Source organism: Mustela lutreola, chromosome 2 (genome assembly GCF_030435805.1).
Source record: "Mustela lutreola isolate mMusLut2 chromosome 2, mMusLut2.pri, whole genome shotgun sequence".
NCBI classification, from domain to species: Eukaryota; Metazoa; Chordata; class Mammalia; order Carnivora; family Mustelidae; genus Mustela; species Mustela lutreola.
The window spans coordinates 165724669-165748787 of record NC_081291.1 but is presented as its reverse complement, the minus strand read 5'-3'; the positions used below and the strand labels follow the sequence as shown (position 1 = coordinate 165748787).

Here is a 24119-nt window from a genome sequence, read left to right as displayed (position 1 = left end):
CTCAAGAGTACCTATAGTAATTATTTAGAATTTAGACCAAAAATATTTTTGAGGGGATATTATTATTATATTATTACATATAATATAATAATACTATTATTATATTATCACTGATATTTTTCAGAATTCTTAGTACATGGTGATAATTAAAAGTAGCTTTATTTGTTTTAAAATTCTGTAGTGATAATATACCCCCTTCTTGCCCAGACCTGGAGGCGTGGACATCGCCCTATGACTACTTAGTAATGTGACAGTTTCTAGTGCAAGGGGAATGGTCTTCAATTTTCCTTTCAGTTTTTTTTTTTTTTTAAATCCTGAACAAGATACAATCCCTCAGAGCTTTCAGATTCCCAAGAGAAAGAGAGCCCTCTGGCTGGGTCAGTTAGGAAATGCTCCAAAGAGGAAGCCCAAACCCACCCTGGGGCAAATCTTGTACACTTTCTATTATTACAGTATGATACCATCACCTACCTATGACGTGGCCAGAACCTAGGAGCCTTCTTGGTTTCTTTCCTCTTTCCTACCCCATTCTATCAGTCATCAAATTAAATTGATTCAGCATCCAAAATGTCTTGCCAATTTGCTTCCATAAAACTACCTTAATTTGGGTCTTATTTTGTTCCATGTGGATTATTATCACAGCCTACCAACTAGTCTTCTACATTCCAAACTTGGCCTTGTTCCCCTCCGCCCACTGCATTTATTCTTCATATCACTATCACAGTTTGCATTCTCAAAATGAAAATCCAACAGAAGGATTTTGTACCTTAAATCCTTCAGAGACCCTTCAATGCCTGCAGGAAATGTCCAGACTCCATCAAATGAAACTTAGCCCTTACTTCCTTTTGTAAACTCACTCTGCCTCCATCCTCGAGCAACCCAAGTCCATTGGACATCCCCCGCTCAGTGAAGGTCCCATGCTGCTCTGTGTGACATGCAGCATTTCTTTATAATTAAATATGTGTTCATGCATCTGTCTTCCTACCAGGTCCATGACTTTCTCGATGAGATAGTACTTGTCTCTGCAGGAGGAGCTGGGCTTAGTATGAAAGGAAGAAGGCCCAAAGTAGCCTGAGACTGAACCATGAGAGCTCAGGAAGAGAAAAATTTCCTGCTCATAACTCTGACTAATGCTTTCTATGCACTAAGGGAGCAGAGCAGACACATCTGACCTATTACAAAGGTGGCCCACAGGGCACTGAGGTGAAGAATGCATGCATCTCAACATACCCCATAGTGGTTAAGTTATAACCACTAAAGAAAAACTAGACCTTATAAGTATACAGTGTGGGAAGGTCTGATTTATGTCCACTGAGGGGTGGTATTCAAAATATTTAACAAGTGATACTCTGTGGTCATCCAGATACCTGGATCAGCCAATCAGAAAGGCATGCCAGCCACAAAAACTCCACGGGCCAGTACCTTCCAGCTAAGAAGGTGCAGGTGTCAATACCAACAGGAGCCAGGGAGGGTAGCTAATTTGCGAAACCTATTAGCTCTTTAAAAAAAAAAAAAAAAAAAAAAAAGCTTTGTGATTCTGAATCCCATGCAAAGTACAATTATTTCTAATTTTTAAAGACCATGTGCCTTGAGTATAACTGTTATCATGAGGAAAATCTCAACTGAGATTCACTCTTGCTCCACTGAAAAATTCTTACACATGCATGGAAAGTTGAAACTGATTACATTTACTCAAAGAAGTGGGTGACTGTAATGAACACAGGTGAGACCTTGACTTGAGCTATGACAGAGTTAAACAAAAAAGTATCAATAATTTTTGAAATCATGAAAGATATAATACATCAATCATTTTCTGTGGTGTGAAGCAGGATTTTATCTTCTGTCAGAAGATACTGTGATAGACAAACACAGGAAAAAACCCTCAAACTTAGATACATGGTGAGGAGGCTACAGAAGGAGGGAAGTCTTCAGGCTTAGGAGGAAAATAAGTCTCCTGAGGAATCCAGTGGTACAATTTGCCATAATTTTGAGGGCCAGAGTGGTGGACGATGGGGGAGAACTGATGACCCCCAGGGAAGGGAACTAAGTGCCTGTTCCCCTGCAAATTAGATGGGTTCCGGGGTTGCCTGAGGCAGTGGGCTGAACAAAATCAAGGCCAGTTCACGTACAGCAACAGCAGGCATGGAATTACACATCAGAGGTTCTGGAAGGTTCCTGGACACCTCAAGGAATCACATGCACAGCATCAGAAAGTCCATGTGGCACGCTTCTCAGCATAAGCTAGTTGGCATAGACTCGGAAAATCAGAAATGTGGTGACATGAGATGAAGTTGGTGGCCATACAGACACCACTAATTTAATGCCTTATGTAGTGTGGATTAAATTTACCACTTTAATTCTGTGGTAAACAAACCTGCTGCATAAGTCAGATAACCCTGGATGTGCTAGGAATACCTGTAAAGAGTGACCATTGGTAAGTTACGCTAAACCCAGTGCCATGATCTCAGGGGTACAATGAAAACTGAAAGCCTCAGTCCTCAGAATAACGTATATCTGACAAACAGCATGCAGTATAACACTGATCAAAGACCTAGACATGGATGAAGTAATTGTTCAGGTTTTTCTTCTTCTCTGTGGATATTGTCTGATACTGGTCTTTAGAAGGGGATAGGCATCTCTTTCCTGTCTGAACATACACATGTAAAGATGCACACAAAGAGATAAGGAGAGAGAGAGTGAGACTCACATTAACTTAAAGTTTCTTTAGCTAAAATGGGACTGGAAAGTATTAAAGAATTAACTTCACAACAAGAATGTACATAGTATGAATCCAAATTTGTTCTCATTGCTTAAAAGAACAAGAAATGAGAAAATTGAGAGAATTTTCACAATCATTTCTATTACCATTTCCTCCTTAAAAATCTCACTATATTGGAATGTGAAAACTTTCTCTAAATTTGCTTTCACGTGGTATTTATTTAGCACACTGAAGCAATTTCTTCTAGGCTTGGATTTCTCATTCTGTGATATGACTCTTTGGGGGAAAATCTGAAGACTCTCTTTTCAATATAGTTTTATTGAGCAATGTAAGACTTTAAGACATCCCTTGGTTTTGTCTAGTTTGGGATAAGTCTTAAATTGTTTTGTCTTGAAATAGTCATTTTAGTATTTTTCAAAGCTTCATCTAACAGTCAGCAAAGCTTACCAATGACCTGTGCCATTTCCTCTCCTTGAGATATTAAAAGACAGGACCCACAGGGAACATCAGTAGTCATCAGGTCAGACAGCACATGGGTGGCACAAGTCACATTTGGGGGATCACCTCCAGAATCACAGCTTCACATTCATTGTCACTTGCTCATAAGCACATAATACCTCACAATATCAAGTGCTGCAGACCCCCCTAGATCCTCCTGATGGGAGGAAGATAGGGACGTAACTAACATTTTTGAGTTCTTATTATGTGTTTTACTCTTAGGTACCATACATACATCATTTCCTTTAATCCTTAAAATCTTATCAGGTATTTTCAGTTATCATCTTAGTTTTTAAGATGGAGAAACCAAGTATTCGAGAAGCTAAGCCGCTTGCTGAGACAACCAGCTTGTGGGAGTCCGAGCTAGGACCAGGACTTGAGCCCAGGCCCGGCTAACTCCAAAGCAAATTATATGCCAGGGTAGTTGTGGAAGTAAATGAGAACACATAGGAAGAGTTCTTAGCATTATGCTTGGCTCGTAATAGGCAATAAAAAAATACCAGGTATTCTTTTTTCTTAGGATGAATTTAAGGAAGTGACACAGTAGTTGAGCAAAGCCTGCAGGTGGCAGAGACAAAATGGCGACCAGAAGTTCTGCCCCAAATGCCTCTGCTCTGAGCAGTTATTCCTAGCTGAGTCAAGTATCATCAGTGATGCATAACAACTGGCATATAGATTGGGCAAACAAATATAATGGATACAGAAAAGGCAGTTTATCCCATAGAAAATTGTACTTTTATATATGAGAGGTGGAATCTTACAAAATTATACTAACAAAGGGTGCCTGGGTAGCTCAGTCAGTTATGTATCTGACTCTCGATTTTGGATCAGGTCATAATCTAAGGGTCATGAGATTGAGCCCTGTGTTGGGCTTTGCACTAGGCATGGAGCTGCTTAAGATTCTCTTTCTCTCTGACCTACCCCCTCAAAAAATAGATGATAATAATAATAATAATAATTAAAAAGTTAAAAAAAAGAATTATACTAACCAGCAAGGCCAGCCTTGGTCAAAAGTGGGAAGTAAAATACCTTTGTCTTTGGATACTTTTCCAAGATTTCTTTTAGTACTTCTCCATTACATCTCTACCAAGTGACAAATGTCCCTTTATGGTTCTATCCTACTGGTCACTGACTTTGTCTGTCCAGCCAAAGGATTCACATGTTCTCATTTCTGCAGAGTTCTGCCCACCTCATTCGACAAGAATGAGTATCTTGTGGAGTGTTTGTTAGCCAATTCTACAATTCTCTCTGTGGAATAGCAAACGTTTTGGGCCAGTTTAGTGAGCCCTAAAGAACGATGACTCATATTGATAATTTAGACAACAGCTCCAGAAGACTTTGACTGCCTGCTCCTGGAAGACCCTGTGGTTCAGAAATGCTAAGGCCTCCATCCTGACCACAATGACTTCTGGAAGAACAGCGCAGAAAAAGCCTACAGCATAGCTTAGAAGCCATAGCCAGTAGCATCAAAGAGAGCCTTTGTCATTGTACCAGAAATCAACATAAGGATTTCTAAATACTGCCTTCAGTGATTTTGTGGTTACTTGGGCTGCTCAGGGTAAGCATAGGTTCTGTGTTGCTGTAAAGACACAGAGAAAGTCCACCTCTACTTCTTTCCCAGGTACTTCCTCCCTTTCTTAATGCACTCTACCACAGAGATCACACGGAGATTCACGGAGTTTTCAAAGCCAGAAAAGATACTAAACAATATTCATGTGAGCAGAAACTGCCAATTGTCCCCCAATATTAATTCTTCTCTTCTAAATGGTAGAAAAACATTAAATAGGGCCACAACTACCCAGCTAGGACTTAAGTGCCCCAGCCTGCCTTATAATGGCTTCTGGACAATGAGCTGTTTATGACATATTTGAGTTCCAGGTTGTGTTCACAAGATAAATATGGCTAACAGGAAGGAGAAAAAGAGAAGTTAGCTCTACCAGCTAAACCCGGGGTTTCCCTATGACTGACCCAGATCACCGTTCCCAACACTCTGCCGGACTCTGTTCAAAGTGTACCTCAAATTAGATAAGTTTAGATTCTGAGCATTCGAGAATGATACCCCTGCACATGCATGCATGGGTGCTTGGTAATTGCTTCCGTAGAGGTAAGCATGTCAATCAGAGGCCATCACCATGAAAGGATAGGTGGATAAGAATGAGCTTATTTTGAGGTAATGGAATGGTGACTATTAGAAAAGTGAATCAAACTGCATATTCTGTCAAACAGCTTACAAAGACAGTATCACTGAAGTCACATGAACAAAGCCTTGTTATTTCTTGGTAACTGTGGATGGTTGTAGATAATGATATAAAGAGCTATTTATAGAGAACTTTTCTCAACCCCAAATGAGAGATAGCCTCCCAATCCTTCTTGAAGGAAACTATCAAGCTAATTAAATTTTTGACTAAAAGAAAAAAAAACATTAGTTAAAGTTACAGACCACTTAATGATGCATCAAGTAAATCATAGGAAATCCTCAAGCTATAAAGGTTAAAATTAATGTGTTCTGAGTGTTGTGTAGAATTAGTTCACTTACTATAGGAACCCCATAAGATCAGTGTCATTGTTGTCCCCTATTGTTTAGATGAGTAAACAGAACCAGAAAGTTACAGTCACAGTAAGTGGCAGAGATGGGACAGTAATCCAGGCAGTCTGGATCTCGAGTTCCTGATCCTAACCTTTCCAAGAAACACAGTAAAAGATTGATTTAATTTGGCAACCTGATTATGAATGCCTGTGAACATTTTTCCTTCCACAATTTGGAACTCTAAAGTTGAAACTCACAAGTAATGAAAACTAAGTAGGAATGCCCCAGCTACTCAAGATAACCAGAATTTGACTTCAAAACGACATCAGAGGAAATTTTGGTAGTGGGATAGAGGAAGCAACAATTAATTAAAGAGCTTCTCGGGGTTAGAAAATCAATTCAAGGCTCTTATCAGCACACAGGTTCATCTTTTCATGCCTTAATCCAGGAAGTCCTTTAGCTCCGGAATATTTTCCTAGACATTTATGTAAAAGGTATGCCTATTTTGTGGCAGGCATTTTTGTAATAACAATACACAGGCATTTGGCAGAAGAAGGAGTGCTACCTCCAGCACACCAGGTACACATTTCAATAGGAAAAAATGGCTAGAGCCATAGCAATAAGCCTGATAAAGACACTGTGTTATCGGGCGCCTGGGTGGCTCAGTGGGTTAAGCCGCTGCCTTCGGCTCAGGTCATGATCTCAGGGTCCTGGGATCGAGGCCCGCATCGGGCTCTCTGCTCAGCGGGGAGCCTGCTTCCCTCTCTCTCTCTCTCTGTCTGCCTCTCTGCCTACTTGTGATCTCTCTCTGTCAAATAAATAAATAAAATCTTAAAAAAAAAAAAAAGACACTGTGTTATCAAACAGGAACTTCAAAAAATGATGGGTGCCCTTTCTGCCCTGTTTCTTCTCTGACCCAAAGATGTAAATGTAAAGAATGTACAATGTACATTGCCAATGTAAAGAATTCAGTAATTTAGTAAATCACAGGAAATCCCCAAGATGAAGAGGTTAAAATTAATGTGGTTTTAGGGAATGGAGTCATCAGCTCTGTCTGGGAGAACAATTCTCACCAAACATTTATCTCAACTTATATCTTAAATTTAATGCAAGCTATGCTTCAATCTACCAACTGCTTTACAGTAGACCTGGTTGGCACTTTATCTGAGGCTTTCCATTTCATTCTCCAAATAATTTGATTCTCTATAGTTGGGGTCAAATATATTGGGCTATGTATTTTATTTATTCATTTTTTTAGCTTTAAAAGCTCAGCTATTTTAAACGATAATATTAGCACTTATTTCCCATCTAACGAAATTTTGTGGGGGGTGCTTGGTGAAAATAATATTAGCAAAAACACCATTAATATTTATCAGCTTTTATTATGTGGACCTGTTATACCTGGCACTTCATTCATATTATTGTATTTATACCACAGGCCCATATTTTAGGTACAATCATTATCTCTGTCTTACAAATGAGGAGACTAAGGATAAAAGAGGATAAGAAACATGACCAAGGCCACACAGTAAGTGGCAGAGCCAGTAAACAAGCCCAGTCCTAAGCCCCCCCGCCACACACACACACACATACACTGACATGGGGCTCAGTCCCAGGATTCTGGGATCATGACCTCATCTGAAGGCAGACACTTAACCAACTGAGCCACCCAGGCATCCCAGCACTGAACATTCTTTTCCTCCATTTCACACAGGAGAGTTTATGTGTTCTTCAAACTGGTATGAATTCTATTTAATACACGACTCCAGTTACGGCTGTGTGATTTTAGGTGTCTGATGGAAAATGAAAAACCCAGCCAGCCATCTAAGCACCTCACCAACATAATACCAAATTACTCACACACATAAAGAATGCTTAGGTTCCTGGGAATTTCTGCACCTAGTTGTGTGCCATCCTAGCATCATGAAGACAAGTTCTAAACCAAGCAGCTCCAGGATTTACGATGACATTCAGGAGGATTTCAGTCACTGTATTTTCTGAATTAAAACCACATCACATTAACTGATAAGAGTATGTATGTTTGTGGGGATAAGCAGGCAGGAGATTTGAAATCAGACCTGAGAAAATCAGAAACTTCTGCTATATAGCCTTTCCAATATATGGGCCCCTGTGTCCATGTACGGGAGCAAATGAATTTACTAGAAGAAAGTAACGGCTTTTTTGTCCTCATAAAATCTTTGTGGAGATGGCCACATATCAGGCATACCTCAAGCTGTTTTCTATGCCAAATGACACCCAAGTAGGAACCATTCTCTTTCAGCCTAATAGGAACAATGATAGAATGCTCTGATTCTTGATCTTTGAGCATTTGCTTACATGGTGTTCTCCAGGCAAACACCCTACCGAGGTAAAAAGGGCAACTCTGTTTGGTGACATTACTCAGTAGTAGCCACAGAGACAGGTACAACCCCAGTTATCCAACACCCATCCAGCTGAACACGACAGCACTCTGCTTGCCTCTGTCTCAAAACAAAACAAAACAAAACAAAACAAAAAAACAAGCTATTCAATCATCAGGATGGCATCCAGAGCATTTTTGCTAGAAGTTGTGATACATTTGTACCTTATTTATAACATCCACCCAATTCTTCCCTTACCATCAGAACATTTTTTTTTTTAAGAAAATCAGCCAAGCCATGACTTGAAAACCATGTTCTTATTTGGTTGATGTTCTAGAATGTGCTCAGTGAGCAAATCTCACTGCATGGTTCCATCCACCATTATCCGCTTGACATAAAAGAACACATCCTACTAACACCGCAAGTGAAAACATTCCCTCCACCTCTGGGAAATAAAATAAGAGATTATCTATGTTGGTGCCTTACCGTTGATACTCCAGATGCTCAGATGTGGGATTAGGACGAATACCAGGCACAATTTCCCAATTCCAAACATGCCAGGCAATGTCTTCATTTCCTGCGCATACCAGGGACAAGAAAACTTCACAAGTAGACTTCTTTTCTGCCCTTGAATTCTTCAGGATTGGACCAGGTTACCTACCTCAGCGACATCTGTGAAGTAAGTAGAGAAAAGCAAGGAGGTGGCAGAAGATAGTAGGAAGAACCTGAATCGTTTGTGAAACAAAGTGAACAGAAAGACGATGTGATACTCTATTCTGTGGTTTTTGCTTCTTGCCAAATCGGCTGTTCACTTTCAAATACTGGTCTGCAAAGCAGCTCAGTCCCTAACTTCTCCTTCCGCTTTACCACCCTTTTTGCCCCACATTGAGGTTTTTCTCATTCAAAGCTGAGTAACATGAAAAATCAAACTCTAAAGAAATCTATATTGTTGCCATCTTTAGGTTGAGATTTTAATCAAATTAAGGTCAGGGAATTCATGGTAAAAAGTGCCTATGGTAAGTATGCCTTTCCCCCCTTTTCATAGCTTCAGACTATGAAACTTCTTTTATGTAGAAAGTTTTAGATTTTTTCTTCCTAAACACCATGTCATGGCAAGATGAGAATGCTTATTGTGATTATACCAGTGATTTATTTGAGGTTATGGAGAATATGAGTGACAGGAAACACTTCCTCAACAGATGAGGGAAGGGCAGGTGTCTCTGATCTGTAGATAAATATCAATGGAACAAGACCATTGTTAATATTAGCTACATTTCTCCCTCTAAATAACTAAGTTCCGAGCTAAATGAGATCTTGAATATCAATTAAAGGAAACTTTCATTTTCAACATTCTTCATGTGGTAATTATATGGATGAAACAGAAAAGAAGCAACAAAAGGAAGAAATGGAAAAGTTCAAGATCAGATAGTCTAGGCTCAAGGTGGGACTGTTTTCTCAAAGGCCACTTGTAAAAATTAGCTGTGCTTCTAATTATACATGCATATATACCTACATACATACGTATATATGTACACACACACACACACGCACGCACGCACGCATGCTTGCACATATATATAAGATTTTATTTATTTGAGAGAAAGAGTGAGAGAGAGTGAACATGAGTGGGTGAGGGGCAGAGGGAGAAGCAGAGTCCCTGCCAAACAGGAAGCCCAACCTAGGGTTCAATTCTGGGACTCTGGAATCATGACCTGAGCCGAAGCAGACCCTTAACTGGCTGAGCCACCCAAGCGCCCCTGTGCTTCTAATTATAAGAGCTAGTTAAATTCACCTATTTGAGGTTCCAAATGAGAAATCTAGATTTGTGACATCTGTGGTCATTGACAAAAGCTGATTTTGTAATCAGCTTCTCCTGGAGGCTGGTAATTTTCTTCCAAGGCCAAATTTCAATGGTTTCAAGTACCTAACTTTAAAAAAACAGTTTCGTTGTATTTATTGATTCAGACAGACATTGTGTGATGGTTGGAGGCCCCAAGATGAATGATTTTAAAGAGCTCAGTGGAAGGGAGGGTGTGGGGTTCGGGTGAGCCTGGTGGTGGGTATTATGGAGGGCACGTATTGCAGGGAGCACTGGGTTTGGTGCATAAACAATGAATCTTGGAACACTGAAAAAGTAAAATTGAATTAAGAATAAAAAAGAAAAGCTCAGTGAATGGGTGCTATAATCTCCCCATATTTGCCTTTAGTGTTGGAATTGAAATATTCATGTATTTCAACCACCACAGTTTAACACAGAGTGACTATACCTGTCTTAGAACATCCATTACTTACCAAGTAAACATCCTGTGAAATATTTACCCAGCATTTACACAACTTTCTTTCCCGTGCTCAAGGTGAAATGCAAACTTCCTGTGGCAGCTGAGGCAAGCCTCATTATCCATTTAAAATGGTTCCAGAAGTCAAAAGTCATAAACCGTAGCCATGGATCTCAGGCTATTTGTCCCAAATCAGAGACAAGTCATATACACTTAGCTTGTTTCAGCATAAAACCTTTTGATCTACTATTTTAAGGATTTCTTTTCATATAAAAAAGCCGATGTGAATGAGATAACCTTATGTAACATCTAGTGCATTTTTAAAGATATCTATTTAATTACTTTTATCAGCATGACTGGCTCTTTATTACTCCACAGCTGGAGTCCTCAGAGGCCGTAGACAGAACCTTCCCTCAGAATCTGACTCCTGTTTTCATTCTAATTAAAAAAAAAAAAATATAGGGACGCCTGGGTGGCTCAGTTGGTTAAGCAGCTGCCTTCAGCTCAGGTCATGATCCCAGGGTTCTGGGATCGAGTCCCGCATCGGGCTCCTTGATCGGCATGGAGCCTGCTTCTCCCTCTGCCTCTGCCTGCCTCTCTGTCTGCCTGTGCTCACTCGCTCTCTCTCCCTCTGTCTGTCTGACAAATAAATAAATAAAATCTTTAAAAAAAAAAAAAAATATATATATATATATATATATATATATATATATATATATATATTTGAAAGAAGCCTGGCTCCAAAGTTTGTTAGCTCAGCTGCAAGTCAATTTTGTTTTAAATTTCTACCTCATCTAGCAACTACCTTTCTTTTCTGAACCTTGTCCCATTATAATCATGTACTGTTTGATTAAAAATTTGTACTTTTTCATTAGAACATGTAAACTTAAAGAATCTACAACTACAGGGGCGCCTGGGTGGCTCAGTCATTGAGTGTCTGCCTTCGGCTCAGGTCATGATTCCAGGGTCCTAGGATCAGGCCCCGCATCAGGCTCCCTGCTCAGCAGAAGGCCTGCTTCTCCCTCTGCCTGCTGCTCCCCCTACTTGTGTGTGTGCTCTCTCTCTCTTTCTCACTATCAAACAAATAAATAAAATATTTTAAAAAAAAGAATCTACAACTACATTTTTAAAGAATTTACTAGTGATTCCTTTGTTTTTTAGGAATAGTTTTAAAAACATGAATCTATCTCCAATTTTATCATGAAAGACAAAAAGCAAAATAGAAGTGGATTTCTTAAAATTCATTTCCAAGCATCTTAGGAGCTACATACAGGGAAAATTGTTTAGTTCACTTATAGATTCAGTTGCTTTCATGAATCATGAAGCATCTGTACTTTCTCCAATATTTTTACATCGGGGCGGCCGGGGGTGGGGGGAGGGACGGTGGTCAGAGAAACAGCAAACACAAAACAGATGCAGGACCCTAGAGAGAGCTTACTACTGATATTAGATAACATCAGCCAAAAGGGATGAATCTTGGTTTTAAAAATTTTAGCATCCCTGTTAACATTTCATAGCTTCTGCTGCAAATGTAGTCCAGCATTTAAAACTTTTTCCATTCTTCTGCTTGGTGTCCTCTCCTCATCAATGTTCTTTTTTTTTTTTTTTTTTTTTTTTTTAAGTAGGCAGAGGCAGGCAGAGAGAGCAGAGAGCCCAACGTGGGGCTGGATCTCAGGACCCTGAGATCATAATCCAAGCTGAAGGGAGAGGCTTTATCGCACTGAGCTACCCAGACACCCCCTCATCAATGTTCTTGATAGCAATGGTTTCCAAATATCCTTGTACTTTAGAATCAGTCTGAGCACTTTTTATGCACTGGGTGAGATTCCCAGATCCTATCTAGGTCCATTGAATGAGAATCTCACAGGATTGAGGTCACATATCCCTGTTTTAAAGAAATCTCCCAAAGTGATTCTGATAGCTGATTTGAATGGATATTTGGAAACCAAGTATGAATTGCTAAGAGACATGGATTTTGCATCACAAAAGACTTGCTACCAAATCATTGCTGTTTATTAGCTGTAGAATCTTTAATAAATTCCTGGATTCTTAGTCTGTAGTAGACATAGAGTTGTACCACTTGGGTGACCCTTCAAGGACAGATTTGCTCTTGGCTGTGGAGAATTCAGTTGGCAGATAGCTTCCAGGTGGTAAACTTCTTTAGTAACCGGTCAGGTTGAGACTCACCAATCCAAGATCATGCTTTGTCATGCTGGCCATCTGGGGTTCCCATGGGATGCCGATGGGCAATACTTGACCCAGAGCTCCAGGTTGTCAGCCAAGGTTATGTCAGGCCTATATCATAGTTTGACTTCTGCCTCTGCACAATCGTGCTCTGTCTCCTTACTTTCACAGGTATTGACTGCTAATCTATCCCAATACCTGCTTCCAGAGAGCCAAATCTATTCCACATCTCAATTTCCTGTTCTCTGGAACACAGATGGTAATAATATCTATCTGTTATGTTGGTGAATATGTGAGATAATGTATGCAAAGTGATCAGTAAATTACATCTATAATTATTCTTGAACCAAAGATGGGCTTTAATTTGGACAAGATGGATACCAGGAAGCCTTATGTTCATAAGCCAAAAAATAATGATAGCAGAACAATTTGAATATGTTTATTTGTTAATGGGAGGCATTGTTGCATGGAGATTGAGACATTGAACAAGTGTGGTGACAGAACTTTGGTTAGCAAAGAAATGTAGCAGATTCAAGACGGTCTGAATTCCCCCTAAATTCACAAGGATGGGTCAGCCATGCAGGGAAACCTCAGAAGTTAAGGGCAGAAAGAATTAGAGGTCTTAGAAGGGCAAGAGATGTAAAGAAGGACCCGCATTGAGAAAGCGCTTTAAACATCCGAAAGACTGGAAGGGGTAAAGCTGTGGTGCTGTTACATCAGAGCTAAACGGCTGGACGGGATACTCCCTGAAACTGAAATACAGAAAAGGATCAGCCCTTGGCCCCACACCGCAAGATAGGCAAAGAGACCAACTTGGTATTGAGCCCTTCCCCTTTACTCCTTGAAGTGTCCCTTCAGGGAAAGGATTGGTCTGGTACTGTGAGGTGGGTAGGGTTGACCTAAAACATGATATAAAATACCCTCAACTGCAAAACTTGGAAAACTAAAGATGCTTTGGAGAAACAATAAATAAAAATTTATGTACAGAGAATGCCCAAGAATGCATCCCTACTGGCAGACTTGGAATGTCTTCTGGATCTATCATTTATTTGATGTGTGACCTTAGACAAGTTACCCCACTTTGAATCTAATACCTCCTTGAATCCTGTTAGTCTGTAAGGCAGGAATAATAACACCTACCTGAAAGGTTGTTATGAGTATCCAATAAGGGACTTAAATAATACTATATATTTGAAATGGGCATACATGAAACCACATACCACAGTGCCTGGCACAAAATTAGGATCCTGACAAATGCATTTTTCTCTCATACCTCCCCATTTTTTCTCATAGGCAACTCTCCTAATCTAATCCTTATGTTTTTCCATCCCATTTTGGAGCCCACATTTGGAGAAGCCAGTCTAACACATTCTGTACAAGGTAGGAAGGCATGAAAGCTACTTAGCAAAAATAGCACAATTAAGTTAGTTAATTTGGGAGAAACTGTAAAGATAAGCCAAATTGATAGAGAAAATAGTGAAAACACAGGCATAGAAAAGAGACAGAAATGTGGAAAATTCACATTCTTTCAACTATAACAGTGAAAGTAGCTAAGAGCATTGGGGAATTGGACCCCCAAAAGCAAAAAGCTTTTTCAGCACTGCACTGCACAAAACTCACACTTGTCTTAGAGGCAGGGTCTCCTTATTCATGTGGCTTTTTGAGGGGAAAAAAAACCCCATGTAGATGAAGTAAACAGTAATTTGAAGCAAAACACAATGGAGTTAGCTTTATTTTGGAGTAAGTACAAAGAAATAAATTTGGGAGAAGTTTGTCCTGAAATGAAATATATATACACTCCATAACCAGTATGGTACCAGTCAGATCAAATGCTGGTTGCAGAGCTGGGTCAGCTTTCTGGAGGCCCCAACTGCACCAGTCATTGTAGTTGCTCAATAATTAAGACAGCTAGAATGAGAGGTCCCAAGGAAGGGTTGCAGGAAGTCAGGGCAGAAGCAGGGAATACTTGAGGGCTCTGGCCAGTAAACTAGGTGCCATTCACCAACTGGTCCTAAAGTGCAGTATTCATATTGACTACCTTGGTCGTTTATCCCTTTAATATTAATTAGAGTTGGTGTTAATAAACCCAAATAACTATATAGTTGACCTTTGAACAACATAGGGGTTAGGGGTTTCAACCTCCCACACAGTTGAAAATCTGAATATATCTTTGGATGCTCCCAAAACTTAACTATTAATAATGAGAGCCAGGAGAGACCATTTTATTTTTTTTACTGCAATATTAATTTGCTGGAGTGAGGAACTGTTCACACAGAGATGGACTAGCCTCATAGGGCACTTTAAGTGGATACTCCCAACACTCACTGCAATAGCAACAGAAGGTGGCTAGGAAATTAGTGCAGCACCACAGTATGTACTGCAGTATATTTTATCCAGCTACAGTGTAATACTATGTCTTTATGCTTGTTTACATTTCTCTCAGCAGTGCTTGGTACCATGTCCAGCCAGTTAAGTGTTTGTGAGTTTCGATAAGTTTTAACTTTATGTAATAGATCTGTGTATATCTTATAGTACTAAATAATAAACTAGACTAGTAGCTATGGATTCGTGACATACCTTTTTCTTAATTTTTTGGATAGTTCTACAATATGTGGCTCATCTGCGAGTTTTTTCGAATCTCCCAAAACATTTTCCAGTATATTTACTGGAAAAACAAAATAAAACAAAACACAAGTAAGTGGACCTGCTCAGTTCAAACTCATGTTGTTCAAGGGTCAACTGTAACTCTAAATTGTCCAGCATAATGGTTTGAAAGCTCAGGATGTTCTCCTGAGCCTGATGCAGATTTTTAACTGTCTGCTCAGATGCCTGGCAAGATTGCTCTTTCTGCCCTTATCATGGGCATTTCTCCAAAGATTTAGAGAAAAAAATACACTCTAGTAACATTATTTAAATAGCTGAATAATATGCCATCTTATAAGACTATTTAGCCATTTTCCTATTATAGGACATTTAGTTTTCTCCAATTTTTTCATATAAAAATGAACACTTTTGCTCTGCTGCATTTTGGATGACTTTGCCAAAGTGGAATTACTGGGTTGAAGCTATATTTTTTTGTATTCTTTATATGAAGTGCTACATAACTTCAAAGACCAACATATATTCCTAAAGACAAGTTACGAGATTATCAAGATCTAGGTTAACTGCATCCTTACCATTAGAAATGTCTTATTATGATCATCATATTTTTATTTTTATTTTTTTTTTTTAGATTTTATTTATTTATTTGACAGAGAGAAATCACAAGTAGATGGAGAGGCAGGCAGAGAGAGAGGTTGAGAGAGGGAAGCAGGCTCCCTGCTGAGCAGAGAGCCCGATGCAGGACTCGATCCCAGGACCCCGAGATCATGACCTGAGCCGAAGGCAGCGGCTCAACCCACTGAGCCACCCAGGCGCCCCTGATCATCATATTTTTAAAGTACAACATTTAATTTATTCTGGAGTTTCATATTTAATGAGAATGAACATATTTTGGCATGTTTTATCATATGTGAGTTGTCACTCATATGCAATTAACTGCTTGATTATCAAGATATTAAAGTCAGTAGCTTTTTTTTTTTTTTTACTATTTTTTTAATTTAATAATGCATTTAGGCAGATGGTCTGTTTTCGCTTTTTAACATTTTAATAGTAGCTTTTGACTTATAGAACTTGCCTTTTTAAAAGTAACCACATCTAATAATTTCTGTTGCTTTTAAATGAGAAAAAACCTCTCCTGCATGATTTCTAAATCAAAATGTGTAGGTGACTGTGGTAGGCTGAAAAACAGCCTCCCCAAAGTGTCCACCTCCTAAAACCTAAAACCCTGGACCCTCTGCTATGTTAAATGGTAAAAGTTACTTTGCAGATTTAAGGATCTCAAGAAGGAGAGATTATCCTGGGTTATCCCCCTGAGCCTGATCTAATTATAACAATCCTTAGAGAGATATGGGAGTCAGAGATGGAGGAGAAGGCAATGTGACAACAGAAGAGAGATTGAGAAGATGTGGCTGGAAGCCAAGAAATGTCAGCCATCTCTAGAAGCTGCAAGAGACAAGGAAAGGATTCTCCGCTGGAGCCATCAGAAAGAATTGGCTTTGCTGATATCTTGATTTTAACCTTGTAAGACTCATTTTGGACTTCTGATCTCTGAAACTGTAAGAGAATAAATCTGAATTTGTGGTTGTTACAGTGGCAATAGAAAAGTAATGAGTGATATTATTTTGTTCTCCATCACACAAATTCCCGGTAAATATAAAACTGCTTAATGTCTAGTAAATATTCTATACTAATACAAGAGAAAACTTTTATCACTATAGAAACTTCATGGAATTTCTTTACAAAGCTGTGATATTTCCAGGGCTAATTATCTCCTATGAATCTCAGTGTACCCAGTAACTATGGGGGACAACAAACAGCACATTCTTCATCTTCCCTTGGAAAGGGAAATATTTTTAGGATTTTACGATTTTTTAGGATTGCTTTAAGATTACATCACTTGAATTCTTTATCAGTTTGAATTAAGTTCAGCATATCTAGTGGGAAAATCCAAAATTGTGACAGCTTAAATAAAATACAAGATTGCTGTTCACATGCAAAAGAAGTTTAGAGGTAAGCAGGATGGGGCAAACATCTCAGCTCCCCCTTCTTCAGTGACCATGTTTCCTTCTGTCTTTTTGCTTCACTTCTTAACTTTGACACCTGGGTCCATGGTTCAAGTTGGATGATCTCAGCTCCTGGAATCAAATCTGACTTGTGGGCTCAAAGAAGAAGGCAGAAAGTCAAAAGAGGCAGCTCATGGGGATGAGTGAGACCCTTTCTGGAAATCCAATTTCACCTACAACACACTAACCCCAATTTAATCATATGATCTCATCTTCCCGCAAAGGAGACTTGTAAATAGGATCTACCCAGGCAGGAAAAATGCCCAATTAAATTTCTAGGTTTCATTACTGAGAAAGACGAGCTGAAGGTGTCTCTACCACATCCAGCACTTTGACTACCTAAATATCTATGAAGAACACACTCCCTTCTTCGAAAGGGACAACACCAGTATTTCACCTTGCTACCTTGTCCAAGTCAAGACATTTGGAAAACCCATGTCCTCCTCATCAGATTTGTATGTAGTTTCTCATGGTTCCATGATCTATGACCTGAAAGGTAGGTTATATGTTCCCAACATTCCCATGTAGTGTCTTTAAAATTTCCCATATGCAATTTTTGATTGTTGAGTGAAGTTGTTACTTATAATAAGACATAAGGGAGTCCCACTTTTAAAATACTCTGCCAAAATGAGGAACAAGTATAGTATTCATAGGTTAAGTTACTCTATGATACTAATAATTCTAATTGAATAATATTTGGCCCATTTTGATAAAAATAACATGTTTCTGCATACTTTTTTTAGGCCATGGTGCATCAGTGCTCCAAATTATGTAGGAGGCTACTTTAAGCCAAGGGCAAAAGCATCAGTTTGATTTCTTTTCAGTTTTTAAGAAAAAGACACACACACACAGGGAAAAAAAATTGCAAAGAAAATGAAGGTCAATTGTGAGGATACCCTGCTAGAACAGTGGACAAATTCCTTGTTTAATGCATCCGGTGCCCCACCCTCTGCCTTCTGCAGTTTCTTCCTACTCCCTGAAGATTAAGTTCCCTGGGAAGCAGGCTCTGAGGCAGAGTTTAGGATACAGGAAATTTATTAGAGAGTGCTCCAGAGATCAGTGAGTACAGGGCCAGAGAAGAGAGTAGGACTAAGAAGAAGAAGAAGCCCTGAGGCTGTGATGCAGTCTCAGCAAAGGCCTTCGGCACCCAAGGGAGGTCTGGCATTGGTTCAGACCCTTGGAGTAGTTTGGTTAAAAAGACAGGGACTTTATGTGCCCTCATTTACTAATCACTGGGTATGAGCTCTCTAGGAAAGGTCCTTTGGTGAAGTATTTCTTACCAAAATCCAAGACAAGATTGGCAGCAGAGGACTCATAGCCAGGAACACCCTTGGCAGCTGAGAAATAAGTCCTTCAGTTCTGAAGGGAATCTAGAAGTGCATCATAACCTCCATCAACTGGTCCTTTTCCCATGAGTAGCAAGTACAGAGTTCCAATATACTCCCTTCCCCCACACAAGCACAGCCTCCCCCATCATTAACATCCTGCACAAGAGCAGCACATTTGTTACAATAGATGAACAAACCCTGACACACCATTGTCACCAAAGCCCATAGTTAATATTAGAATTCCTTCGGTTTTGCATTTTCTATGGATTTTGACACATGTATAATGACATTATAGTATCATAGAGACTGAGTTTATTGTCCTAAAAATCACTGTGCTCTGCCTACTCATCCCTGACTCTCTCCTCTCCACCCTCTTGCAGCTACCATGGCCATAGTTTTATTTTTTTCCATACAAAATGGTGGAAACCTACAGTGCGTAGCCCTTTCAGATTGGCCTCTTTCACTTAATAGAATATGCATTTAAGATTCCTCTATGTTTTTGCATAAAAATGGAAATGATAGCTCTCTTTTTTTTTTCTTTTTAAAGATTTTATTTATTTGACACTGGGAGAGAGAGAGAGATTACAAGTAGGCAGAGAGGCAAGCAGAGAGAGAGGAGGAAGCAGGCTCCCCCCTGAGCAGAGAGCCCCATGCGGGGCTCGATCCCAGGACACCAAGACCATGACCTGAGCTGAAGGCAGAAGCTTAATCCACTGAACTACCCAGGGACCCCGCTCATTTCATTCAATATTCCATTATCTGGATATACCCATTTGTGTATCCGTTCACCTACTGAAGGACATCTTGGCTACTTCCAAATTTCCACAATGATGAATTAAGCTGCTATAAGTATCTTTGTGCAGATTTTTGTGTGAACATAAGTTTTCAATTCCCTTGGGTAAATGTCACAGGTGAAATTTTTTTAACTCTGCAAGTTTCCAAATTAGTGGTTTAGTCTACTTAGATTGCAGGCCACAAGCCCATGGCCTCTCTTAGCCAAGTGCTATTTCCTTCCACTTCCACCTTGAGTTGATCCATATCTTGCAGGATTTTGCTGAAAGAAGCAGGGATCAGCACACTTACACTAATATTTTGAATTTTTCCTAACTTTTTGGTTAACGTTACAGGCATAGTTAGGATGCTTTCTGCCATACAAGGATTGCTTGATGTACAACTTGGTTCACAAGCTCTCCAGTCTACACAGTCTAAATCCAGAATCTTTTTCCCTACTTCCTTTTTATAGCCAAAGTTACAGTTTGGTTGTGACACTCTCTGTCCATTGTCCTGATAGAAATGACTATATTTCAGATAATAGAATTGTTTATAGCTAGTTTAATCAAAAAAGGATTCATTTCAAATTTCTTGAAGCCCCAGAAAACCAAATTAGGTGTTATGTAGTGAGAAGAAATACCAAAAAGACCTATGTATTTATCCAATAGGGTTGTTATAACAAAATCACACTGCTGCCCCTGTAGTCAGTACCTGTGAAGCCAGAGACAGGATCCTTCCCACTACTGTTCTAGAAACAAAATAAAACAAATACATCATGATGGTGCTTGTCAGAAAAGTCACATGCCTGCTGCTTTGTGATGTTCACTTCCCTGTTCCAAGTGTGACACACAGAATCCTAACTATAAGAGGGTCTGGGGAATGCTGCCCTCACTCAGCTTGCCTGTCTCCAGAGTACTGGAAGGCAAGATACAAAGGAGTTGGATTTATATAGAGGAATGGTTCTCATCAAGGATTAATTTGGACCCTTCAGGATATCTGACAATGTATGGATACATTTTTGGTTGTCACAACTGGGGTGGGGGTAATAGTAGCATCTAGTGGATAGAGTGAAGAGATGCTGTTCAGCATCCTACAATGCACGGGACAGAACTCACAACAAAGAATTATCCAGGCCAAAATGTCAATGGTGCCAAGGTTGAAAAACTCTGGTGCAGAATGAACCAATCTGCAGTATCTGCTTCAAACTTCCTCCTCAGATTCATATTCCTGTGGGCAGCGGAGAAGCTAGAAATCAGATCTGGAGACTTAGAATGCAGGGTTTTACCCTAAGTACCCAAGAACCACACAATGATCATGTCCAAAAAAATAAAACAAAAAGCTCTGTAACAAAGATAGGGACTATGCTTTGTGACCACCTGAGGAGTTTCAGGCTTTCGCCCCACTTCCCAAGGAAATGAGGAAAATTTGTGATAAATAAAAAAAAAATCTCTTCCCCTTTGATTCAAACTTGAACAATTTGAACAAGTATCTATATCAGTCTCTCACCAAAACCATTTCAAGTTCCATTTTAGATTGGGTTCCTCCTGAAGCAAAACCCAAATTGAGGACTCAGGCACAAACAGTTTATTTGGAGGTGTTCCCAATATAGGGGAGTGAAGAAGACAGGAAAAAGGAGGAAACTAAGAAGTGGTTTGTTTTCTAGCAAGTTACTGCTGTGAATAAGGTAGTTAATCCTCACCTCTGGGAACCCTGAAAGTCAATACTGAAAGATGCCTCAGGGTCATCCCACTCAAGGACTGAAGAAGCTGGGGGCATTTAACCATCTTATTAGATTCCTATCGCTCCTATAAAAAAAAAAAGTGGTGGCTTAAAATAACACAAACTTATTATTTTACAGTTCCAAAGGTCAGAAGTGCAAAATGGGTCATACATAGTAGGCCGAAATCAGGATGACAGCAGGGTTGCCCCTGGAGACTCCAGAGGAGAACCATTTCAGTTTCTAGATACCACTTGCATCGCTTGGCTGGGGTCCCCTTCCTCCATTTTAAAGCCATCTTCAAATTGCTCTCTGACTGTGACTTCCCTCTTTTAGTTTAAGGACTCATAAGACTGCACCCACATGGATAAGCCAAGATAATCTTCCTTCTAAAGATCATGAATTTAGTAACACCTACAGAATAGCTTTTGCCAGGTAAGGTAACATATTTGTAGATTAGGGGATTGAGATGTGGACATCTTTGAGTGGTCATTTTTCTATTATATACATCTGCTCTCATCAGTCATTAGTTGAAGACTGCTCCCAAGATGAGCACTGGCATTTCTAGCCTGCTGCTCAGGTAAACCAAACACACTCTGATGGTCAGGGAAAGCCTATAAGCAAAGGGGTATAGGTGCCGGCAATTGGAAGTTGGGCGGTATTCACCAAAGCAGTGAGGGCAAGGGATATAGGCGAAGCTCAGACACCATCTGCTGCAATTCTTCTTGGATATAAGTCAACAACTAGAAAGCACAATCCTTTTACTAGTTTTTGTTTTGGTTTAAGAGTGAGAGAAAGGAAGGCAGAAATGGAGGAAGAGAGGATAAAAACCAGAGGATATCTATGTAAAGATAATGTTTATGTATAAGAAAATATTTACTTAAAGGTGGAGGAAAGACACAGAATTCAAAAACAAGTCACTATTTTTTAACATAATTTTTAAAAAGGAGATAACTGAAAAATCAAAGCAACCACCTCCTTTTGGATGGGATTTATTAAGAGAAACAAAAAATTTTGGAAAATTTTATGTTCTTAACATGATTCAGGAGTTCATAGTTCATTTTGGGAAGTTGAGCATGGCAGCAGCATATTTTTGAATGCTTCCAAATTCCCACATCAAAACAAAGTTCAACTATATAGCAAAACCAAAAATTTATAAATAACATTTACCAAAACATATGCATACATGCACACACAAAACAAGTACATAAACAAAACCCCAGATAATAAACTTTTCCACAGACCACAGAGGAAGACAAACTACCAACAGGCATAAATCTACATGATATCAACCCTGTCCTGGAGTAATAAGAGGGATGCAATAGGCATCTCTTGGATATGAGAATAAGAGAACCCACACATAGCTAACAGAACTGAATCACTGGAACATACGCAGTGCAAATGGAAAACAGCAGCTGAAACTGGGTTAGCTGTATCCACTCCATCAGCAGGTAACCACAGGAGCCCAGTTGTTAGAGGATAGAGAAGTTGAGTCCCCATGAACTCTCAAAATAGGGCCCATGCTCCCTCCTACAACAGGGCCCTATGCTGAGTAGTAGCTATTAGGAATGACAACAGAGCAGAGTAGGATGGAGATGATGAAGATGAAGAAAAAAAAAAAGCTCATATAAAGGTGGGGAAAGGAAATAGAGTTCAAAAACAAGCCGCAGTATCTTTCTTTTACTTTTATAAAAAAGAGAAAGAAAATAGAGCATTCTGAAGTTAGAAAAGCTATACTGAATAATTTTTCTTTTTAAAAATTTGGAAAAACTAATTGAGAAACAGAAAAGTACTGAGGTCAAATCCCATACAAAATTATAAGAAAAGAGACTTCCCCACAAACAATGAAAGCGTTGCATAACAGAAAGACATGTTTGCAAAAGAGATTCAAAAAGAGCCAAAAGAAATTATATAAGACATAAGAAAACAACATAATTCAGATCAGAAAAACTCAAATGAAGTGACAATTCAAAAAATAATTACAAATAAAATAACAAAACATATTTCAAAAACAAAGACCTAACAAGAACACAAGAGGCAATTAGCCCAACAGAATGCCTTGATGAAATAGAAGGTGAAGCTGAGGCAAGTTTTTAAATTCAAAAGAAATCAATAGGTAAAAAGATTTGTGAGAAAATAACACAATTGAAAGTAGGCAAAGAAAATTCAATATGTAACAGAGAGCTACCAGTACAACCATAAAACCAGTAACAAAATGGCAACAAATACACATCTATCAATAATTACTTTGAAGGTAAATGGACTAAATGCTCCAACCAAAAGTCATAAGGTGACAGAATATATATAAAAAGCAGGGCCCTTCCATATGTTGCCTACAAGAGACTCCTTTCAGATCTAATGACCTGCAGATTGAAAGTCAAGGGATAAGCATTTCTCATGCAAATCAGTATGAAAAGAAAGCCAGAGGTAGCAATACTTATATTGAACAAAATAGACTTCATTCATTCATTCATTCATTCCCTTATTTAAGTTGGGCTCCAATGTGGGGTTTGAACTCACAACCCTGAGATCAAGACCTGAGCTGAGATCAAGAGGTGGATGCTTAACCAACTGAGCCACTCAGGTGCCCCCAAAATAGGCTCTAAGGCAAAGACTATAGCAAGAGACAAAGGAATGGAAACCAGTGCAGCAACTGTGGAAGACAGTACAGAGGTTCCTCAAAAATTTAAAAATATAACTACCATATTCTCTAGAAATCACATTACTGGGTATTTACCCAAAGAATATGAGAACCCTAATTTGAAATGGTATATGTATCTCTATGTTAATTACAGCATTATTTACAACAGCCAAATTATGGAAGAAGCCCGTGTCCAAATAAATGAATGGATAAAGAAGATGGGTATCTATCTATCTATCTATCTATACACACATACATATGTGAATATGTGGGCGTGTATGCGTATATATGTATATATATATATGTATGTGTGTATGAAATAATATTATTCAGCCATGAATGAAATTTTGCCATTTGTAACAACCTGGATGGATCTAGAAAGTATAATGCTAAGCAAAATAAGTGGGTCATGGGGTGCCTGGGTGGCTCAGTGG

At 39.2% G+C, this 24119-nt stretch overlaps 1 protein-coding gene across 7 annotated transcripts in view; it reads right to left on the bottom strand.

The window, feature by feature from the left end:
* The window catches only part of BTLA (B and T lymphocyte associated), a 55893-nt gene that overhangs the window by 19722 nt on the left and 12052 nt on the right, over nt 1-24119 (bottom strand). Inside the window, exons 2-5 of one of the 7 annotated variants that reach the window (XM_059164132.1) lie at nt 21027-21132; nt 20443-20554; nt 9897-10028; nt 8591-8776 (exon numbers count right to left, since the gene is read on the bottom strand). In XM_059164132.1, coding sequence (XP_059020115.1) covers nt 8591-8678 — 88 coding nt within the window. In that variant the 5' untranslated portion in view covers nt 8679-8776; nt 9897-10028; nt 20443-20554; nt 21027-21132. Of the gene's footprint in view, nt 1-3166; nt 3421-8590; nt 9427-9896; nt 10621-20442; nt 20555-21026; nt 22796-24119 lie in introns of those variants that run through there. The other 6 variants (XM_059164133.1, XM_059164135.1, XM_059164136.1 and 3 more) reach the window with 6 other exon arrangements.